General features: G+C 51.6%; 2 protein-coding genes across 4 annotated transcripts; both read left to right on the top strand.

Moving 5' to 3' along the window:
• The first annotated feature begins 298 nt into the window (after window positions 1-298).
• On the top strand, window positions 299-8,068 carry MPZL3 (myelin protein zero like 3). Of its 3 annotated transcripts, none has more exons than XM_089537927.1 (6): window positions 299-522; window positions 1,141-1,310; window positions 1,642-1,855; window positions 2,973-3,141; window positions 3,635-3,689; window positions 6,514-8,068. In XM_089537927.1, the coding sequence occupies exons 1-6, from the start codon at window positions 447-449 to the stop codon at window positions 6,532-6,534; spliced, it is 705 nt and encodes a 234-aa protein (XP_089394053.1). In that variant the 5' UTR covers window positions 299-446; the 3' UTR covers window positions 6,535-8,068. The 3 variants fall into 3 exon arrangements, with proteins under 3 accessions (XP_089394053.1, XP_089394051.1, XP_089394052.1); XM_089537925.1 differs by lacking the exon at window positions 6,514-8,068 and adding an exon at window positions 5,837-6,340; XM_089537926.1 differs by lacking the exon at window positions 6,514-8,068 and adding an exon at window positions 5,837-6,340 and having other exon boundaries at window positions 2,976-3,141.
• Window positions 8,069-13,221: 5,153 nt separating this feature from the next.
• Window positions 13,222-19,616, top strand: SCN2B (sodium voltage-gated channel beta subunit 2). Its single transcript, XM_089537932.1, has 4 exons — window positions 13,222-13,471; window positions 15,249-15,418; window positions 15,828-16,038; window positions 17,878-19,616. The coding sequence occupies exons 1-4, from the start codon at window positions 13,417-13,419 to the stop codon at window positions 18,075-18,077; spliced, it is 636 nt and encodes a 211-aa protein (XP_089394058.1). The 5' UTR covers window positions 13,222-13,416; the 3' UTR covers window positions 18,078-19,616.
• Window positions 19,617-19,843: the final 227 nt, after the last annotated feature.

Genomic DNA, 19,843 nt, shown 5'->3' on the forward strand with positions numbered 1-19,843 from the left:
GGGGTTGCTCTGGAAGGCCCTTGGGGTCTCTTCCGACTCTACGATTCTATGGCCTGTTACAGACTGCCAAAATAAAGCTGCTTCGGGTCTCTTTGGAGGCATGCTGTTTAAATGATGCCTGCATCCTAAGAATCCGGAAGCTGCACCAAAGCCGCACTTCAGTGCTTAGGAATGGAGTGTGGCTTTGGCGCGGCCTCCGGACTCTTAGGACCCATGCATCATTTAAATAGCACACCTCCAAAGAGACCCCAAGCAGCTTTATTTTGGCAGTCTGTAACAGGCCTACGAAAAGGAAACATGGAGCCTCTTCGAGAGGGGGCACTTGGCCTGCTCTTGGGGCGGAGCACGCGAGGCCCCGCCCTTCCGGCCTTACCTGTCGGGCAAGTAGGAGGAAGGAAGGAGGGAAGGAAGGAAGCCAGGCCAGGCCAGGCCAAGCCAAGGGGGAGATGAGGACCCAGTGGCTCCGCCAGACCCCTGCCGCGACGGGACCCCCGGGACACCCCCTCCTGCTGCTGCTTCTCGGTGAGGGAGGGTCCTGCGCCCCCCGCCCCTGGGAGGGAGTCCGGCCTGGGGCCAAGCGGGAAGGAGACCCCCCTCGGCTGGGCTCCCGGGCCAGACCCCTCAGCACCCCCTGGGAGGGGGAGTCGGGCGGGGGGGTCATGCAGGCCCCTGAATCTTCCCCCCCCAAAAAAAAGGCTCCCTCAGAGAGGGCTCTCTCCACGGGGCAAAGATCTTGCCTGCCTCCCGCGGCCCTTTGGAGCGGAGCTCACGATCCCCCCCCCCCCCCCCCCAGTATTTCCGAAGGGACTCTGAAGCCCCTCGCTCGCATGACCCTTGGGAGGCTCCTTTGGGTCAGGTTCCGCCGGCCTTCTCCGCTCCTCCTCCGGCTGAGCCCTCCGTCAAGGGCCTCGGAGTGTAGTGGAGTCTCCTTCCTTGGGGGTCTTTAAGCAGAGGCTGGATGGCCATCTGTCAATGGGAATGCTTTGGTTAAGAGTTCCTGCATGGCAGAATGGGGTTGGACTGGATCAGGGTCCTTGGGGTCTCTTCCAGCTCTATGATTCTATGGGGACTACCTTGTTGTGGGTCTGGGGGGACAGGGTGTCGCTGGACCTGCTGACCGAGGCCTGGGTGCCTCCTCAGCCGCCATGTCCAGGACGTTCTCGCTGGAGATCAAAGTCGAGCCCAGTGTCCAGGCCTTCGTCGGGGAGCCGGTGACCCTCAAGTGCTGGTTCCACTCCTTGGTTCCGCTGACGGAGAAGCTGACCATCGACTGGACCTTCCGTCCGCTGGCTGGGGGCAGCCTGGAGCCGGTGAGTCTGGGAGGGAGGGAGGGAGACCCCCAGCCCAGCTCCAAACAAACAAACAAACAAACAAACAGCTTCGTTTATATTCCGCTTCATACTGACATAACAGTGTCTAAGTGTTTTACAACTGTAAGCTAACTGCCCCCAACAATCTGGGGACCCATTTTAGCGCCCTCCTCTGAAGGATGCAAGCCTGAGTCAAGCTTGAGCCCTGTCGCTGGTACTGAACTTGCAACCTTATGGTTTTGAGTGAGTGGCTGCAGGACAGGCAGCATTGAACCATTGCGCCACCAGCCCAGCCCTCTCCAAGGCCCTGCTGCCCTCCCCGCCGCCACAGGTCTTCCACTACCAGTCCGAGGCCTACTACCCAGCGCAGGGGGGCACCTTCCAGGGCCGGGTCTCGTGGGCCGGAGACGTGGGCCGCCGCGACGCCTCTATTCGCCTCGCCAGCCCGACACCGGAGGACAACGGCACCTTCAGCTGCACCGTTAGGAACCCCCCCGATGTCCAGCACAACATCCCCCAGACCCTGCTGACCGTCACCTGGAGAGGTGAGGAGGCCCCAGGCCCCGAGGAGGGGGGAAGGCTTCCCTGGCTGCTCCCATGGGACCCTTGGGCCGGAGGGTCTGGGGAGGCCTCAGTTTCTGCTCAGCTGCCCTGGGGAGGGGGCTTTCTTGTAGCTGCAAGGCCCCCTCCCTCCTTCCCAGTCAGGCCAGTTTGGGGCTTAGGTTGGGGCTTAGATGCACGAGGGCCTCCGGGTGATTTTGGACCACTATTCCCATCAGAGGCAGCTAGCATGGCAAATGGCGAGGTGTCACCTAAATGGCTTCAAATAGCTTTGATAGGGGAATTAATTAATTAGCTCAAGGGAGCAGCAAGAAGCCTTTTTGGTAACTTTTAGTCTTTGTTTACAAGTTCCAAGAAACTAAATTCCAGAATGCAAGAATAAACCATATTTTATTAATACAGTAAAGGGGTTGCAACATTCACACAAAACCCACTCATACTCTCAGACAAGAGAGCTAACAAAATAAAGGGAGGTGAAATGGGACAGAGACTGGAAGGACGGGGACTATACCTTCCCAATGCAGAGGCCACCAGTCCAAATTGGAGGGAAAATGGCAGAGGAAGTGGGCTTACAACGTTAGCAATTTTGAGGAGTCTAGTTAAAATCATGGTTTCCGACTTCACTCAAGTGAATCCATTACACTTTTTCACTTTGTGGGCAAATTCCACCTTAAAGATGGAAATTTCCATGGGAGGAAAGAGCTAAGCCCTGTGCCTTAAAGCATAGCCATGGATGGTGACAAAACAGAGTAATCTTTGCCTCTGAGATCAGAAGAATACATTTGAATGTATTTCTGCCTCCCTGCCCTTAGCGCTCCCTGGCTTTCTCTAGGTACCCCTTTCAGGGGTAGTGTTTGATATCAAAGTCCAACTGCAGGCAAAGAGACTATTATTGGGCTAAGAGAGGAAGAAGGGTGGGAGCTGCAGCCCAGGAAAACAAAGTTCCCAGGCTTCAAGAGCCAGGTTCTCCATGGCTGGGGCTCTGCTTCCCAGGTGGGCACTGTCTTGCCTTCCTTGAGGCCGGAAGGTCCTCCTTCTTGGGGGGCAGCTGCAGGGGGCAGCGTCTGTCCATCCCTCCATGGCCGCCTCTTGCCCCCTTAGCAGGTGCCTCCTTCCAGCTGACCTCGGCAGGACTGCTCTCCCTCCTGGTGTTTCTCCCCTCTGCCCTAGTAGTGATGCTGCTGGGGGTCCGGATGGGCAGGAAGTCTGGGCTGCTGAAAGCCAAGAAGAAGTTCGGCTACAAAAAGTCCTCCATCGAAGTCTCTGACGAGTGAGAACCCCTCCGGTTGTTTCCTGGCAGTTGGGGGGGGGGGTTGGCCTCCTGGGCTTCCTCTTGAGCTCCCTGGGTCTGTCCCCAACTCCATTCCAAGCTCCAAAGAAAGGGGGCTGCAGGAAGGAAGAGGCCGGTGGTGGAGATCCAGGTCTCTCCATGTGAGAGAAGCAGGTGGGGCTCTACCAGATGTTTATCCCAGAGCCCCATACATGCACCCCTCCAGTGGCTCCAGAACAGGAGGGATCAGGGGAAGGGCCTCCCAGTCCTAACCAGTCCAGCCCAGCTGAGAAGCAGCTTTTGAACTCACATCCCACATTTTTGGCAAATGCAGAAGGCCTGCCTGTGTGTTGGCTGCTGCCATAGGGTAAATGGGGCCCTGGGTTTCTGGTGGGAGGTGGGCATCTGGCTAGGGCCAGTGCAAATCTGGCTCTTTGCAAAGACCTGGGTCCATTTCTGAGCTGAGTTGCTCCCTTCTGTGCTCCTCCTGTAGCCCTGAGCCACCTGGATGCCAGGAGATGCTGCTTGGATGCTGCCTGCGGTGCCTGGTAAGCCAAGGCCCCATCATCCCTTCATTTGTTCTTTCGCATGCCCAAGAAAGGCCCTTGAAAGGAGGGAGCCTTTCCCATTCCCCAGGCAGAACTCTATGCTTCCCCTTTCAGTGCCACAGCAACATACTGCGGTTTGGGGAGGAATATTAAGGATTTAGGGGAGCTCTAGTGCCTGGCGAAACTTCACATCCCAGGATTCCATAGGACACAGCCATGGCAGTTAAAGCAGAATCACAATGTTGTATCTGTGCAATATAGAAGGGCCCTTGGTGATCATAGAGGCCCTAAACAGACCGGTCTGGTAAAGGAGGACAGCTGCTTTCCTGCCTCAGTTTCCCTGAGGTCATGACAGGAAGGTGGGTCATTTAATTGGTGTCAGCTCACTCTGCAGGCGGAGCAAAACCAGGGATTTTGCAAGGTATGGAGGTGGGATTTATTTACTTTATTTATATGCTGCCTTTCTGCCAGGACAGGACTCAGGCGGTTTCCACAACAATTTAAAAACATTTACAAAAACCTTTAAACCAATTTAATTTTTGATAAATGATGAAAAAATAAAGCCATGTAGGATCTATATAGGGGTGAGACAAGGTTGCCCCTTGTCCCCTCTTTTATTTATATTGTCCTTGCAACCACTCTTGATTAATATTAGACAAAATCAATTAATTGAAGGATTTAAATTGAGAGGAGAAGAATATAAGTTAAGAGCAAGCACTGACAATTTGGTTTTGACAATAGCTAACCCAATAGAATGTAGTGATCAATTATTAAAAAAGTTAATTTGGGAAAGTGGCTGGATATAAGATTAATAAAGAGAAAACAAATGTTTTGACTATGAATCTGAACAGAGAAGAAATGAAGATATTGGAACAGAAAACTAGATTTAAGATGGAGAAAGCAGTTAAGTATTTGGGTGTTATAATAACTACAAAGAATACAGAGTTGTTTACGAGTAATTATGAAAAAATTTAGACAGCAATTAAAAACATTTGGATAGATGGGGGAAATTAAATATTTCTTGGATGGGGAAAATTGCAACTATCAAAATGGTAGTTTTACCGAAACTGATGTTCCTATTTCAAAATCTCCCTATTATAATCAATAACTCACCTTTTAACAAAAGGGAGAAAGATTTGGCAAATTTTATTTGAAATAACAAAAAGCCAAGGGTGAAAATGAAAGTGTTACAGGATTCTATTGATAAAGGTGGTTTGGCATTACCCAACTTGAAATGGTACTATGAAGCATGTGTGTTTGACAGGATTAGACTGGATAAAAAGAGAACAATAAATTTGGAAAAAATAGATTTAAAATTTGGGCTCCATAGATATTTAATGTATGATAAAATAAAACTTGATGGGATCTTCAAGAATCACTTAATTAGGAAATCATTGTTGATGATCTGGGAAAAATATTTTTAAAAAATGGTTCCCCAAAATGCCAATTTGGACATCTACTAATGAAGCACTATTTAGGAGAGAAGTTTTAAAAGAAAACTATTGGGTAACCTATCATGATATAACAAAATTAGAAAAAGGGAAAAGGATAATGAAAACACAGGAAGAATTGCAAAATGAGGGTTTTATATGTAGCTGGTTTGCATACAGGCAATTAAAGGAAAAATTTTCGATGGATAGTAAAAATATTAGTTTAGGTCCGGCAAATCCAGAACTAGAAAAATAAAAAATCTGAAAAAAAAAAAAACAAATTTCAAAACTATACAATTTGATTCGTAAATTTGAATTAGAAGATGAAACAATAAAAGAATTTATGGTTAAATGGGCAAAACATCTAAATGAACCAATACAACTGCAATATTGGGAGAAACTGTGGCAAAATAAAGTCAAATATACACCGAATGTAGAACTCAGAGAAAACCTATATAAATCTAACACCCTACAAATTATCAAAGATGTATAAAAATAATAATAATACCTGTTGGAAATGCAAGAGAGAAGTAGGTACATACTTACATTGCTGGTGGAATTGTCCAAAAGCAAGAAAATATAGGAGTATTCATAATGAGGTGAAAAAGATACTTAATTTTAACGTGCGAGCCGACCCAAAAGTGTATCTTCTGAATATAACCGAGACTTTAAATCTGGAGTGTAAAAAGGAAAAAATATTATTTTACATGATTATAGCGTCAAGAATGGCTTTTGCAAAATATTGGAAATCAGAAGAGACTCCCTCAATAGAAGAATGGAGATTAAAAGTGATGGACATGTATGAGATGGAAAAGCTGACTATGCTGTTGAAAAAGAGAATGTTAGATAATTTTTATATAGATTGGGACCCTAGGGAAAAATATATACAAGTTGAAAAAAGGGGAGAATTACATATAGCTTTATCGAAGGAATAGAAGCAATGAAAGATGAAAAAAGTGTTTAATTTTAAGACTGGTGCCATTATAGAGGTTTATGTTTGAGTATAATTTGGATGCAAACATTTATAGATTAACAAGATTCCTATGGAGGAAGGTTATAGAGTGATAGATTAGTAATCTAATTAAGTATAAAATACGGGGGAATCTCAGTAAATTCTAGGAAGTCATTTGTTTAACATATAGATAATAGATTTCATATACAGAGAGAAAGAGGATGGGAATTCAACAATCTGTTGTAAATTGATTATGTCATTTGTATTCTATTTAGTTTTGTGTTTTTGATTTGTATTTTTAACTTAAAGAATTTTAAAAAAATAAAAAAATAAACCAATTTAATTTTTTTTAAAATAAAAAATGGATTTCCCAATTTAGAAAATGTAGAGAAACTCTCATAATTCTACCCCTTTCGGCTTCTCCTTCCTGCTTGCTGTTCAGGATGAGGATGATACCTACTGACCGGCGTTGAGGGCGAGGACTGCCTTCTGGAGCGTCATCTGAGACCCCCAGTGCCTGCTCCCAGGAGCAACATTGGCTCTTTTTGTGCGTCCGAAGGGGCTGGCCCTGATGCACAACCAGCTTGCCTTTCATCCTGGAGAATCACTGAGATTTCATCATCTCCATCATTGCTCTCTCTCTTTCTCTCTGGATGGATGGATGTGTTTGGACTGAGAATGGGGCCCATGGGATGATAACTCATGGGCATTCCTGCTCAGTACTCCCCCCTGCCTGAGGTATGGGCCCCTGGGAAGGAGGCGCTCCCATTGGCTGGCTTTTTGCAAGAGCCTTTCCCTTTCTACCTCAGGAAACCTCAGCCCTCTTGGGCCCTTCCATTTGAAGCTGTCCCTCTGGAAGCTGTCTGAGACCATAAACAATTTCACTTTGAACCAGGAAATGCAGTTGCAGTGAGTGAGCAAGGCATCCCACAACTTGGGGGCTTCTGTCTGGGCCAGAGGCTTTCTTCCTGCCTTTGCCACCTCTTGTGCAACAGTGCCAGAATGCCTTGTGAAATAGTGCCTCATGTGCAATAGTGCAACAGTGCCAGAATCCATCCCGAGCAGCTGGCAGTGAAGGCAACTGTGTGCCTTGGGCTGCCTTCCTGCCTGCCTTCCTGCTGTTGGACATGGACCAATGGACTCAGGGTACAAGTGTTGAAAGTTATGAATAGGTGGTATCTTACACCGGCAAGAATATCCAAAATGTACAATACAAAAGAAAATAAATGTTGGAAATGTGGTAAGGTAAAAGGAAGCTATTATCACATATGGTGGTCTTGTGTAAAAGTGAAGCATTTTTGGAAAAAAAATCATAATATCATACAGAAAATCACAAAAGTAAAATTCTCGATGGCACTGGAGTTGTATTTACTTAATATGACTACATTTTTGGGTGACGAGGCTGAAAAGAAACATTGGAAATCAATGTTGTATTTGGTAACAGCTGCTAGAATACTTCTTGCTAAATATTGGAAAAGTTATAAATTACTGGATATAGACGAATGGATACAAAAGATATTAGAAATAAAGGAGATGGATAAATTAACTGCATTATTGAAAAATGAAAACTATGAAGGTCATATCTGGATGGGCTTTGAAGAATATGTAAATAAGAACTGGAAAACAAACACCCGACTATGAAAAATCAGAAACATAATAATAAGGGAAAGAAGGTTTGATACGGATGCATATGTTGGTATGTTAATTTATACTTATCAGTTAAATAACAGTATATTGATACAAAATGAATGTAGGTTTAAAAATATTTGTATGAAAAAATGAAGAGCCATAATAGTACAATAGGAGTTTAATATTGTAAGTTGAAAGAATATGCGTAAGGTAGGGACAAGCAAGGGTGAATGTAAGCATATGTTAACTACATTTCTGTACTTAAGATCGGTAATAGTTGAAGAAGATGAAACTGGAAAATGGAAATAACAGAAGATTCAATTAATTATACACAATGATGTATATATAATGAATTTTATGTAAGATAATGTAATATCTCTGTTATTTATGCTTCTTTCCTTTTTAAGTATAATAAAAATAAAGAGTTAAAATGCTTTTGATGTTGCGCAGCGCATGAAGCAACACATCGACTTTTGGCACCAGATTTTCCACCTTCGTGACTTTAGTCAGCAGCTTGTGAGCTGGAGAAACACCTCTCCCTTTATAATGAGCAAAGAGACACTGTAAACTTCTCTCAGATGAGGCTTTTATTCTTATCACTGTGTACAACAATATATACATCGACACCATCCACACTAGTAGCAATCCTCTCTGAGGTAAAATGCTCGTCACTATTATTATTATTAACCTTTATTTATAAAGCGCTGTAAATGTACACAGCGCTGTACATACAATCTTTTTAGACGGTTCCCTGCCCTCAGGCTTATAATCTAAAAAGACATGACATAAAAGGAGAAGAGAAAGGTGGTGGGGCTAGTAGACTAATACATATCAAGTACATAGCAATACAGGAAATGGTTCGATAAAACAGGCACCAAAAGAACATCAAATAGCAAGCAACAATTATGCAATGCCTAGGAACGCTTCTCTCAACAGGATGGTCTTCAATTCCGTTTTGAAGCTTGTAATGACTGGGCTCTCCAGTCATTTAAGGACTTCTCCTGAACCACAAAGGGTTAATCTGGGGGGAGGTACATGCTAATGAGAGCTGACATCACATGCTAATGAGCAGTTACATCATAGCTGACATAAGGCTCGCCTGGCCAATCAGCAGTGCCAGAGCGGCCTTTTCAAGAAGGTTCCATGAGAGTACTTTAAATACCCTGTAGGACCATGCTTTCTTTGTTCTCCATCTGTGTGTTGTTTGGGAACCAGCTGTGAGCAGGCTCAAGAATGCAGGTGGAGCTGGCAATGAGGTTGCTCCCTGCATCCGAAACCTCAACAAGGACTACAAATCCCAGCACTGTGTGAGTAGCTAGGAAATGTGTTAGCTAGTGCATTTAATAATAATAATAATAATAATAATAATAAATTTTATTTATAGACCGCTATTCCGCAATGATCATAGCAGTGTACAGTAAAAAATTGCAATACAATACAAAATACAATGTGACAGTTAAAGGAGGGAGAAGTCTCATCCTTCAGGCAGTCCCTGATGTTGCTGGGTCTGCCTGATCGCTCCCTCTGAGGCCGAGATGACAGTTGAGGAGGGAGGGGCCTCTTCCTTCAGGCAGTCCCTGATGTTGCTGGGTCTGCCTGATGGCTCCCTCTGAGGCCGAGATGACAGTTGAGGAGGGAGGGGCCTCTTCCTTCAGGCAGTCCCTGATGTTGCTGGGTCTGCCTGATGGCTCCCTCTGAGGCCGAGATGACAGTTGAGGAGGGAGGGGCCTCTTCCTTCAGGCAGTCCCTGATGTTGCTGGGTCTGCCTGATGGCTCCCTCTGAGGCCGAGATGACAGTTGAGGAGGGAGGGGCCTCTTCCTTCAGGCAGTCACTGATGTTGCTGGGTCTGCCTGATCGCTCCCTCTGAGGCCGAGATGACAGTTGAGGAGGGAGGGGCCTCTTCCTTCAGGCAGTCCCTGATGTTGCTGGGTCTTTTGTTTATCTAAGAGCTTGCCTGAAATGAACATCTTGTAACTATGCATTCTGTACCTGCAAGGCAAGGGGCTTTGCATGAATGATATCTTCTTATTCTATTCTATTTCTTTAAAATAAATATCTTTCTTTAAAAGTATCTGCTGTCTCTCTCTGCTCCTGCCTTAGCTCAGTTGCTGATTGCTTAAATTAGCAAGGAAAGGAAACTAGAAATCCCTCTAGCAAGTCCCCGTGTGTGCTAGAGAGACGTTGTTTAGTTTGGATCCATGGGGTGGTGGCAGCGAGACTAGAGGATCTCAAGGGGTTTCATTCAGCTCAGCAGGGAGCAGGAATGGAGACCTAGGAGACTCTAGAAGGGTTCAAAGGGACTCCCTGGGGGTAAGAGCCACGACAGAGGGGCTATGTGGCTGCTGGACTCCCAGGGATCACCACAAAGCTACTCTAGCAAAGGCTCCATGAGGCCTACTAGGCCTTGCCTCTCCCTCTGATGTCACAAAGCAACCCTCTCTGAGGTAAAATGCTCATCACTACTCTAGCAAAGGCTCCGTGAGGCCTACTAGGCCTTGCCTCTCCCTCTGGTGTCACAAAGCAACCCTCTCTGAGGTAAAATGCTCATCACTACTCTAGCAAAGGCTCCGTGAGGCCTACTAGGCCTTGCCTCTCCCTCTGGTGTCACAAAACAACCCTCTCTGAGGTAAAATGCTCATCACTACTCTAGCAAAGGCTCCGTGAGGCCTACTAGGCCTTGCCTCTCCCTCTGGTGTCACAAAGCAACCCACTCTGAGGTAAAATGCTCGTCACTACCCTAGCAAAGGCTCCATGAGGCCTACTAGGCCTTGCCTCTCCCTCTGGTGTCACAAAGCAACCCACTCTGAGGTAAAATGCTCGTCACTACCCTAGCAAAGGCTCCATGAGGCCTACTAGGCCTTGCCTCTCCCTCTGGTGTCACAAAGCAACCCACTCTGAGGTAAAATGCTCGTCACTATCCTAGCAAAGGCTCCATGAGGCCTACTAGGCCTTGCCTCTCCCTCTAGTGTCACAAAGGATCCAGCCACCCTTCTGAGTGACTTTTCAGACTGGCAGCATTCTACAGGACTTTTAAGCACTTGTTGACTATCTCTTGATGTCACTTCCTGTTTTAATGCCTAATCATTATGGCTCACAGTAACCCTTTAATGCCTGGTTACTATTAAAACCCACATTGTACATTTTCATTGTGACTCTATATCCCAACAACAAATCCCTCTCTTCTTTTTGATGGTGGATCTTCTGTCTTTTCAGTGGTTGGAGGATTGTTTCTTTCTTCCAGGCAGGTAATAAACATCTTGTCCCGGCTCAGTCCAATTTTCCTTTTGCTTGAGTGCGATGGAGTTTGGGAGACAGGAGTGGAATTGGCAGAGGTTGCTACCAGACCGAGGCCTTCCGGTGGCTGAGCAGATCCGTTCCCCCCCCCCTGCTGTCCCTGGACCCAGAGAATTGTGCACATGGAGGGCCAGACCAAGGTCAGCTTTGGGCCTGTGGTTTTGTGCCACCCTGCAGCCACCAGCTGCTCTTAACTATTCAAAATCTTTATCAGTGACTTGGATGACAGAATTGGGGGCATACTCATCAAATTTGCAGATGACACCAATTTAGGAGGAGTAGCTAATACTCCAGAGGACAGGAACAAGATTCAGAATGACCTGAATAGACTAGAAAGCTGGGCCACAGCTAACAAAATGAAATTCAACAGGGAGAAATGTAAGGTACTGCACTTAGGGTGGAAAAATGAAATGCAGAGATATAGGATCATGGGACACCTGGCTGAAAGAGACTTCTACGTGTGAAAGAGATCTGGGAGTCCATCCAAGTAGACCACAAATTGAACATGAGTCAAGAATGCGATGCAGCAGCTAACAAGGCCAATGCGATTTTAGGCTGCATCAATAGTGTCTAGATCAAGGGAAGTTATAGGGCCACTCTATTCTGCTTTGGTGAGGCCTCACCTGGAACAATACTGCGTCCAGTTCAGGGCACCACAATTTAAAAAGGATGTTGAAAAACTGGAGCGTGTCCAAAGGAGGGTGACTAAAATGGTGAAGGTCTGGAAGCCATGAAGCCCTATGAGGAAAGACACAGGGAGCTGGGAATGTTTAGCCTGGAGAAGAGATAGGTTAAGAGGTGATATGATAGCCTTGTTTAAATATTTGAAGGGATGCCATATCGAGGAGGGAGCAAGCTTGTTTTCTCCTGCTCCAGAGACTAGGACCCAATGGAGCAATGGATGCAAGCTCCAAGAAAAGAGATTCCAGCTCAACAATCTCCTTGGAGATTTTGGTGGAGCCGCCTTACTAAGAGGTCTTTAAACAGAGGCTGGATGACCATCTGTCAATGGGGATGCTTTGATTGGGAGTCCCTGCATGGCAGAATGGGGCTGGACTGGATCAGGGCCTTTTTTGGGGTCTCTTCCAACTCTACAATTCTATGATTTTATGAACTAAGGCATTCCAGTGGCACAGCCTCAGGCCTGGCCCTTAGTCTCCGGCGGCTGTGATTCTCAAGTGTGTTACTCCTGGACCTGGGCCTCCATTGAGCTGCTATGGATAAAGGGAGTTCTCCCAGGCCTTGCCATCTGCAGTCAAAGGCAGGGCGGGTGGGGGTGCCCTTGATCTGGGGTCTCAGTGTGCAAGACGCCAAAAGCCCCGCCCCCTGTCTCCCCTATTGACGTTCCAACTGTCTGGGAGCCGCTGCTGGAGCTCATGCCCTGCTTTGCCTTGGGCCCTGGTGGCACCGGGGGCACATCTGCTCCTGACGCTGGGCCTGAGTCCTGCTTCCCGCAGCCCGAATCTGCCCAACTAGGAGCAGCCCGTCTGGACCTGCTCCTTGGGCTCCGTTTGGGGGAGGGGGCCAGACCCACGTGGGGAGATGAGGGGCTTCCTGGGCTGCCTCCCAGCGGGGCGCCCCCTCCTCTCCAGCCGAGCATGCGCACAAAGGAGGCGCTGGGGAGACCCTCGCTCAGGCCAGGAGCCCCTCCCGCCTGAGGTCTTGTTTCGCCTCGCCGCCCCACTCGCTTTCCGAGCAAAGGAGGGGGAGACACCCGACACCCCCGGCCACGTCTCCCCCTCGCTTTCCTCGCCCCCAAAGTCCGAAGGCCCCTGTGCCCCCCCGCGCCCCTCTGCAGCCTTTTGGGGGCGGGGGCTGGGGCTCTGGGTTGCTCCGGCCCAAGAAGGGACCCCTGCGCAGGGCCCCTGACCTAAGCCCCCCGATCCCCCCGGGGCAAAAGGGGCTGGGGTCTGGTACAGCCAAGGCCCCTTGAGAGGGGCTCCCCCTCCTCTCGGGTCGGTGGCCCCGGGGAAACTTCCTTCCAGCCTCGGGCCCTCGGGGAGGGTCCCTCCGGCCCCGCAGGCTCTCCGCCGCATTCTCGGGGACCCACCTGCGTCCTTGGGGGGCCAGGAGGACCCTCTTCCCCCGGGGCTGCTGACAGAGTCTTGCGTGTGTCTGGGGGGTGTCTGCCTCGCCGGTGGCCCCCTCCCCCGCCCTCCCACTGTTTCCTCCGCTGCCATTCGCCAAACGCAGAGGCGACGCCCCCCCCCCCTTTCTGAGCTCCGCGGCGGAGAAGCAGCAGCAGCCCCCTCCCCTCCCCGATCGCCCGGCCATCTTGGTGCGGGAGAGAGAGAGAGAGAGCGACCCACTCAGACCGCCCCCAATAACCAGGATGGCTGCTGGAAAAATAACGGGGCGCGTTTGACCCCCCTCCTCCTCCTCTTTGCAGACCCCCGCGCTTCCCCCCCCCCCCAGCCCAGGATGGCCCTTCTGGCCGGCTTCTGCTGCCGCTTCCTCCTCCCGCTCCTCTCGCTCGGTAAGTGGGGGCGGCGGTGGGATTTGGGGCGGGGGCAGGCCGGGGAGGGGCCTAAAGAAGCCCCCCTAAACTGCTCTCCGGAGACCCCTAGGAGCCATCTCCCCGCCGCCGCCGCCGGTCCGCCTGAGGGGCAGAGTGGGTGGGGGGCGGCTGCTGGGACTCTTTTCACTCTGGGGTGGGGGTCCCCCAGAACATGACCCCCTCCCTGCCCCCGAGAACACGCGGCCCCACCGGATTGCCCCCCACCTCCGCCGCGATTGGCAGGAGAGGAGCCCCGTCGGCCCCCAGGGCCAGAAGCCCCCCCCCCAGATCTTGGCCAGGCCACTGCGCCCCCATCCCTTGGCCGCCATCGGAGGCTGTGGGGGGGTCTGTGAGAGGCCCCTCCCTTAGAAGCCCCCCTGCTGTTCCCGGGAGCCCCCAGCCTCCTCCTGCTCCGAGGATCTTCCAGGCGGAGGGGGGCCCAAGAGAGAGGCTGCGGCTGTGGCCCCCCTCCCCAAGTCTTTTGCAGGGAAGGGAGAAGGGGAGGGGGCCGCAATGTAGGAACAGGGAGAGCCCCCCCCCCAAAAAAAACCCACCTGGTCAGCCCCGCGAATCCCAAGGAGGGGGCCGGGCTGGGGAGAGTAACTTCTATAGACTACAACTCCAATGCTTAGCATGCCCCCTGGGAGGCGTAGTCCAAAGGGCAACAGGTTTTGATCCGGGAGGATCTCCCCCCCCCCCAGGCCTCTCTGTAGGTCACATCTGGCATGAAATGGACCCCCCTCCCCCTCCAGAGCAAGTCCACCAAGTTGGGGGCGTAGGAGGGGGTTTCCTGTGGGGCAAAGCTGAAGGGAGGAGAGGTCTGGGGCTGCTTAGGGGGCAAGAGGAGGGTCAGGGCCAGAGGCCTCCTGGACAAGGACTGGGAGTGGCAGGGAGGGAGGGAGGGAGCCCTCTCTAGCCTTGGACCAGAGGGACCACCGCCCCCTCCCCACCCTTTGCTGGGCCAGCCTCTGCCCATGGCTCCCCCTTCAGTGCCCCCTTTGTACACACACAGACACAGCCCTGCTACAGCCCCCTCTGGGCCCTGAATTTAATCGCAGGGCAGGGAGGGCCAGTCCTTGGCGGCAGCGGAGAGCCAGCCCCTTCCATTGGGGAGAGGGGGGCAATGCTCTGACTCTGATGCAGAAGGCAGCTGTTGCTGTCAAGACTGGGGCGGGGGGGGGGGGGAAGGAGGCATGTGCCCTGGAACCTGGACCCCTGGATGGCTGCCTGGGGAGGGGGGCTGTGCCCTTGCCTGCTCTCTGGACTGGCATCCCTGACTAGGGCTATGATGGTCAAGAGGGGGTCCAAGCATGGCCAGAGGGCCTCACTGGGATCCATCTGGCAGCAGGCCTCTCCTGCCCTAGCCAAAAGGTCACCATCCACACACAGGAGGATCAGAGCAGCCCAGAGGCAGCCAGAAATCAATGTATAGGGCTTGTAGGTGGAATGGAGGGTCCTGGAAGAGAGCATGGCTGAGCAGGGGGCCACGGGTGCAAAGTACGCTCCCTGCAACATTTGTGAACCCTGGGCTTCCAGTACAGCTGGGTTCCCTTTTGAATTTATATCTTCCTTTCTCATCAGGCTGCCTTGAGAGGGGTTGGCATCGCACAAGGATGCCTCCAAGCCACACCCAGGAAGAGGAAGGAATTTGGGCCTTTGCTCTTTCTCTGTTGGGGGGGGGGGGAGAGAATTGCCACAGCTGTTTCCAGCACCTTCCTCTTGTTTCTTGAGTTCTTTTTATCCTTCCTTCCTTCAGTGCCAAGCAGCAGCATGGCCATGGAGGTGATGGCCCCAGCCACCATTTATGCTCTCAATGGCACCTCCATCCGCCTCACCTGCACTTTCAACTCCTGCTACCAGGTGGAGAAGAAGCAGTTTTCCCTCAACTGGACTTACCAGAGATGCAACAACTGCTCAGAAGAGATGGTGAGCTTGGCGTTGGGGCAGGGGATGCGGTGGGTGAGAGCCCCCTCCCCCTGGGACCACATGTGGCAGCACACCTCCGTGCAAGCTGACCTCTGACTGTTCCAAAGGGCCCTATGGGTCTGGGGTGGCACTTCAAGGCCAATGTAGGTCTGTGGATTCTATTGCCACCACTCCTCTGCCAGGCTTCAGGTGCCACAGGGCTGTCTGGCACTGGCTTGGCTGCAACCACTGGGCACCACTGCCCCTTTGGAGTGAGCACCCACAGAAATGCGATTCTGCCTGTGCTCAGAGGCACTTTTCGTTTTATGACTGCATAGCCCATCAGGGGTGGGAGCCATATGGGCCTCCGAATGCAGTTCCCAGCATCCACCAGGCACTGTTCATGATTGTTCTCCTCTCCTCTCCTCAGTTCCTGCAGTTTAAACTGAAGGTTGTTCCCATAGAGCTGAACCGCTTTGGGGACCGCATTGAGTTCACTGGGAACCCCACCAAAAACGACGTCTCCTTCACCCTTCACGATGTCCAGCTAGAGGATGAGGGGACTTACCATTGCTACGTGATGAACCCCCCGGACCGCCATAAGGGCCATGGCAAGATCCAGCTCAAGGTCATCACAGAAGGTTAGGGGCCCAACAGGGAGACCCCCTCCCCAAGAATGCTCCACCCCCAAACCCAGTCCCATTGCTCCCTCCCACCCCCATAGTTTTCCTTCCTGCCAAGGAAACCCCAAAGCCCCCCTCCCCTGGAGCACCCATTCCAGGCCCTGGTAATTCCCCATAGAACCCAGAACAGGGGGGCTGGGGTGCTCCAGCCCTCCAAGTTGAGCCTGGGGTGGAGTCTGAATCTTCCCACATGGAAAGGCAAAACTGGACCCCCAGGACTCCTGTGCAGTCAAACACACACACCCCACTCCCCGAATTATCAATTAGAGAACTGCATTAAATGCTCAGGAGCACGATGACCTCCTGGGAGTCAGTGAGGTTTCAGCATTTGATCTAGTCTGTGTGGAAGCTAGAAGAAAATGCGAAGAGGGAAGCCATCCTTCAGTGTTGAGCCATCCCTCAAGTAGTATCCATAAAGTATCTATTTTCCATCCAGTTTTTGTTTGTGCTCTGCATATGCTCTGGAGCTAATTTCTGTTGATATATTATGGCTTGACTCAGATTTGAATGACTTTGTTGTGCATGGTGGGGCAGAAGGAGGCTGTGTGTGCTGTATTTTATTTAATGTTATGCAACCATTATGTGGCACTTGCTGTATTTTATGTTCTGTTTTGTGTGTGTGTGTGTGTGTGTGTGTGTGTGTCATGCACCTTCAAGTCAGCTCTGACTTATAGTGACCCTATCAGGGTGTTATCTTGGCAAGATTTCTTCAGAGAAAATCCGTTGCTTTCCTTGGAGGCTGAGAGAATGTGGCTTCTCCAAGGCCACCCAGTGGGTTTCCAGGGCAGAGCAAGTTTTTGAATCTTCGTCTTCCGTAGTCCAAGTCCAACACTCAAACCACTAGCAATGCAGCTACCCTCTCCTATGGTTTTCTTGGTAAAATTTCTTCAGATGAGTTTTCCATTGCCTTCCTCTGAGGCTGAAAGAGTGTGACTTGCCCAAGACCATCCAGTGGCCTTCCAGGGCTGAATCGGGTGGGATGGGGTTCAAACCCTGGTCTCCTAGAGCCCTCGTTCAACACTTAAACCACTATTCCACGGTGTTGTTAAATTATTATTATTATTAGTTATATGTCTTCAAGTTAATTTTGACTTAGGGTACCCTTGGTCTGGGTTTTCTTGGGAAGATTTATTCAGCAGAGGTTGGGCTGTTTGTTGCCTGGACCAGAAGAGGGACCTCCTTCTTCCCAAACCTTTTTTCCCCTCTACCCTTACGTTTCATAGAATCACAGAGTTGGAAGAGGTTTTCTTTTGGGCGCATTTTGTCTGCTGTGTCCTGTCTGTGCTAATGGAGCTCACCCACATGGCGTTTGCGCTCCAAGCAGTTCACCACGTGTGGGGTGTGTTTGTGTGTCTGTGGGGCAGGGCTTAGCCTCTCAACTTGTTTTCCCCTTTGCTTATTTTATGCTTTAATCAGTTTTATAATATTTCATTTGTTGCTTTGTCATGGCTTTCATGCTGCTTACATTGGCAACTGCTTCTGCTTCTCACTGTTATATTTATTATTATAATTGTTGTTATTTTTATGCAATGTGGTCAGTGTTTTCACTGTTTTGTAACAAATGGAAGTAGCCAAAACCTGTAATGACTTCCCTGACAGACCTGACCCCCCCCCCCTCAATACATACCATAAAAGCATTTCTGGGGCCATTCCCCAAGCCCCCCCATCCCCAAGTGAGTCCCTCGGGCCTGGCCCATGTCCCTTGACCTTTGGCTTGGGGTTATGCCAAACTTCCCCTGCCCCCAACCCCTGCCTTGCCTGCTGGATGCTGACCCTGCGGGGTCCGTGTCTCCACAGAGCCCCCTGAGCGAGACTCCACCGTGGCAGTGATTGTGGGGGCCACGGTGGGTGGGTTCCTGGCCGTGGTCATCCTGGCGCTGGTCGTGGTCAAGTGCATCAGGCGGAAGAAGCAGCAGAGGCTGAACACAGATGACCAGAAGACAGAAGAGGAGGGCAAGACAGACGGGGAGGGCAACCCAGAAGAGGGCACCAAGTAGACCTCTTGGAGGGTAGGGGTCCCTGCCAGGCTGGCCTTCTGCCCTTGCCCACCCTGCCCTGCCCTCACCCCATGTGCTTTTCGTACAGCAAGAATCCCCTCCACAGGGCTCCCCTCTGTGGCTCCCCATCCCACTGGACATTGGCAGACCTCCCAGGATGGGTGCTTCAGAATGGAGAGGCTTGGCATATTGGGGGGGGGGGGCTTTTCTGTTTCTGGGGAGCACACTCTGTCTGCTAGGCCTGGGTTGCCAGCTGGGGGGACATCCCCAGGCCTAGGCCCAGGAGGTCTCCTTGACTCAGAAATGGGCAGGATAGGTCCTGGCCTGGGGGCTGCAAAGGCTTGCCCTTGAGCCCGCAACAGGGAGGCCCCCACCCCACCAAACTGCCTTGCCCCCCTTCCCTCCCGCGGTGGGTCCAGAGCCTGAGGGGGAGCCTACTGATCTGTCTCCCCAAGAAAGGCAGCCAAAATGGTGGAAGGCCAGCGGCTGGGGAGGCGTGCTTCCCTGTGGGGTGGGGGCAGGGGAGGACCCCACATTCCGAAGAAGATGGGGGGCTTCCCAGGTGGGCCTCCCTTTCTGCCACTTCTCTTCCCCCAACAGAAGCACAACCCACCACTGCCAAGAAAACTCACTGCCAGGGGGTGGGCAGAAGCCCCACTTCCTCCGCCTGCCCCCTCCCCACCTGCTACAGGGCAAGGCCTTTGCAAGCTCGCCCTGGGGTTTGGGGAGGGGACTATGACTCCCTCCCTCGGCATCCCTGGGGTTTGGGGAGGAGGTCTTTTATTTGCAGCACCAGAGGGGGAAGGTCTTTCGCTTGCTTTGCAAGGATCACTCCGCTGGCTCTGCTCCCCTCTGCATTTTGCCATGGGCCTGCTCCCTACTTGAGTTTTGGCATGGCGGGGGGGAGGCTTCTTCTTTATGTCCCTCTTCATCGCCTGCCCCCCCTCCCCGCTTTCAAAGGCACTTACTTGGCCAGGTCTGGCAGCCGCTCGGCCAAGGAACCCCTGGGCAGCCATTTTGGCCTCCTGCGCTGGGCTCAAGGGCCGCCAGCCTCCTCAGAGCCCTTGCCCTCGCGCCACCTCCCTTCTGCCTTGGCTGCTGGACCTCCAGCTTGGCCCCTCCGCAGCAGCCCTGGCGCCCCCCGACTCTTCGCCCCACGGCTCCCCTCTCGCTGCAGAGCAATCCAACCCTGGCTGGCCGGTGGCCCCTCAGTTCCGCTTTTGGGGGGGGGGTCTGAGACCAGGGCCATGGCTTGTGCCCCCCTCCTCTGGCTCGCCCCCTCCTCTCCCCCTCCACGGATGACCCCTTTGCCCCCGGCCGCTCTATGCCCCGGTGCCAACTTTCTGCCCACCCCTGCCGCCCACCTGCCTGCGCTGAAGCCCCCTGACGCTCCTCCGGCGGGACCCTCGCGCCGATCACCGTCCGCACTGACTGTTTCCCGCTCTGCCACGTTTCGGAAGAACACGCGTTTTCTCAGCTGTCCGTCTGCCCGCCTGGAAGCGATGCCGAAATAAAAGGGGCGCGCCTTTCAGGAACCGAGGTGGCTCCGCTTCTATTTTGGCCAGAGAAGGGGGTCAGGGTCGAAGGGTGGGGGGCTGATCTCCCCTCCCACGCTGGGCCACGGACAAGACTGGCTTCGCTCTGCCAAAGAAGATCGCGCCACTGGGAACGGGAAGAGTGCCTTTCCCTGGCAGGGGCCTGGTCTCTGCGGTGAGGGGGGCTTTCCTGGGATTGGGACACCCAGTCCCTGCCCCTCCCTCAGGCCC

This window comes from Sceloporus occidentalis, unplaced genomic scaffold (genome assembly GCF_023333645.1).
Source record: "Sceloporus occidentalis isolate IW3139 unplaced genomic scaffold, rSceOcc1.0.p SCAF_9, whole genome shotgun sequence".
Taxonomy (NCBI): Eukaryota; Metazoa; Chordata; class Lepidosauria; order Squamata; family Phrynosomatidae; genus Sceloporus; species Sceloporus occidentalis.

Coding starts and splice junctions, on each gene's coding strand:
- MPZL3 (XM_089537925.1), top strand. CDS start 447: ATGAGGACCCAGTGGCTCCGCCAGACCCCTGCCGCGACGGGACCCCCG. Junction 523..1,140: donor CCTCCTGCTGCTGCTTCTCG/GTGAGGGAGGGT, acceptor GTGCCTCCTCAG/CCGCCATGTCCAGGACGTTC. Junction 1,856..2,972: donor GCTGACCGTCACCTGGAGAG/GTGAGGAGGCCC, acceptor TTGCCCCCTTAG/CAGGTGCCTCCTTCCAGCTG.
- SCN2B (XM_089537932.1), top strand. CDS start 13,417: ATGGCCCTTCTGGCCGGCTTCTGCTGCCGCTTCCTCCTCCCGCTCCTC. Junction 15,419..15,827: donor ACAACTGCTCAGAAGAGATG/GTGAGCTTGGCG, acceptor TCCTCTCCTCAG/TTCCTGCAGTTTAAACTGAA. Junction 16,039..17,877: donor GCTCAAGGTCATCACAGAAG/GTTAGGGGCCCA, acceptor GTGTCTCCACAG/AGCCCCCTGAGCGAGACTCC.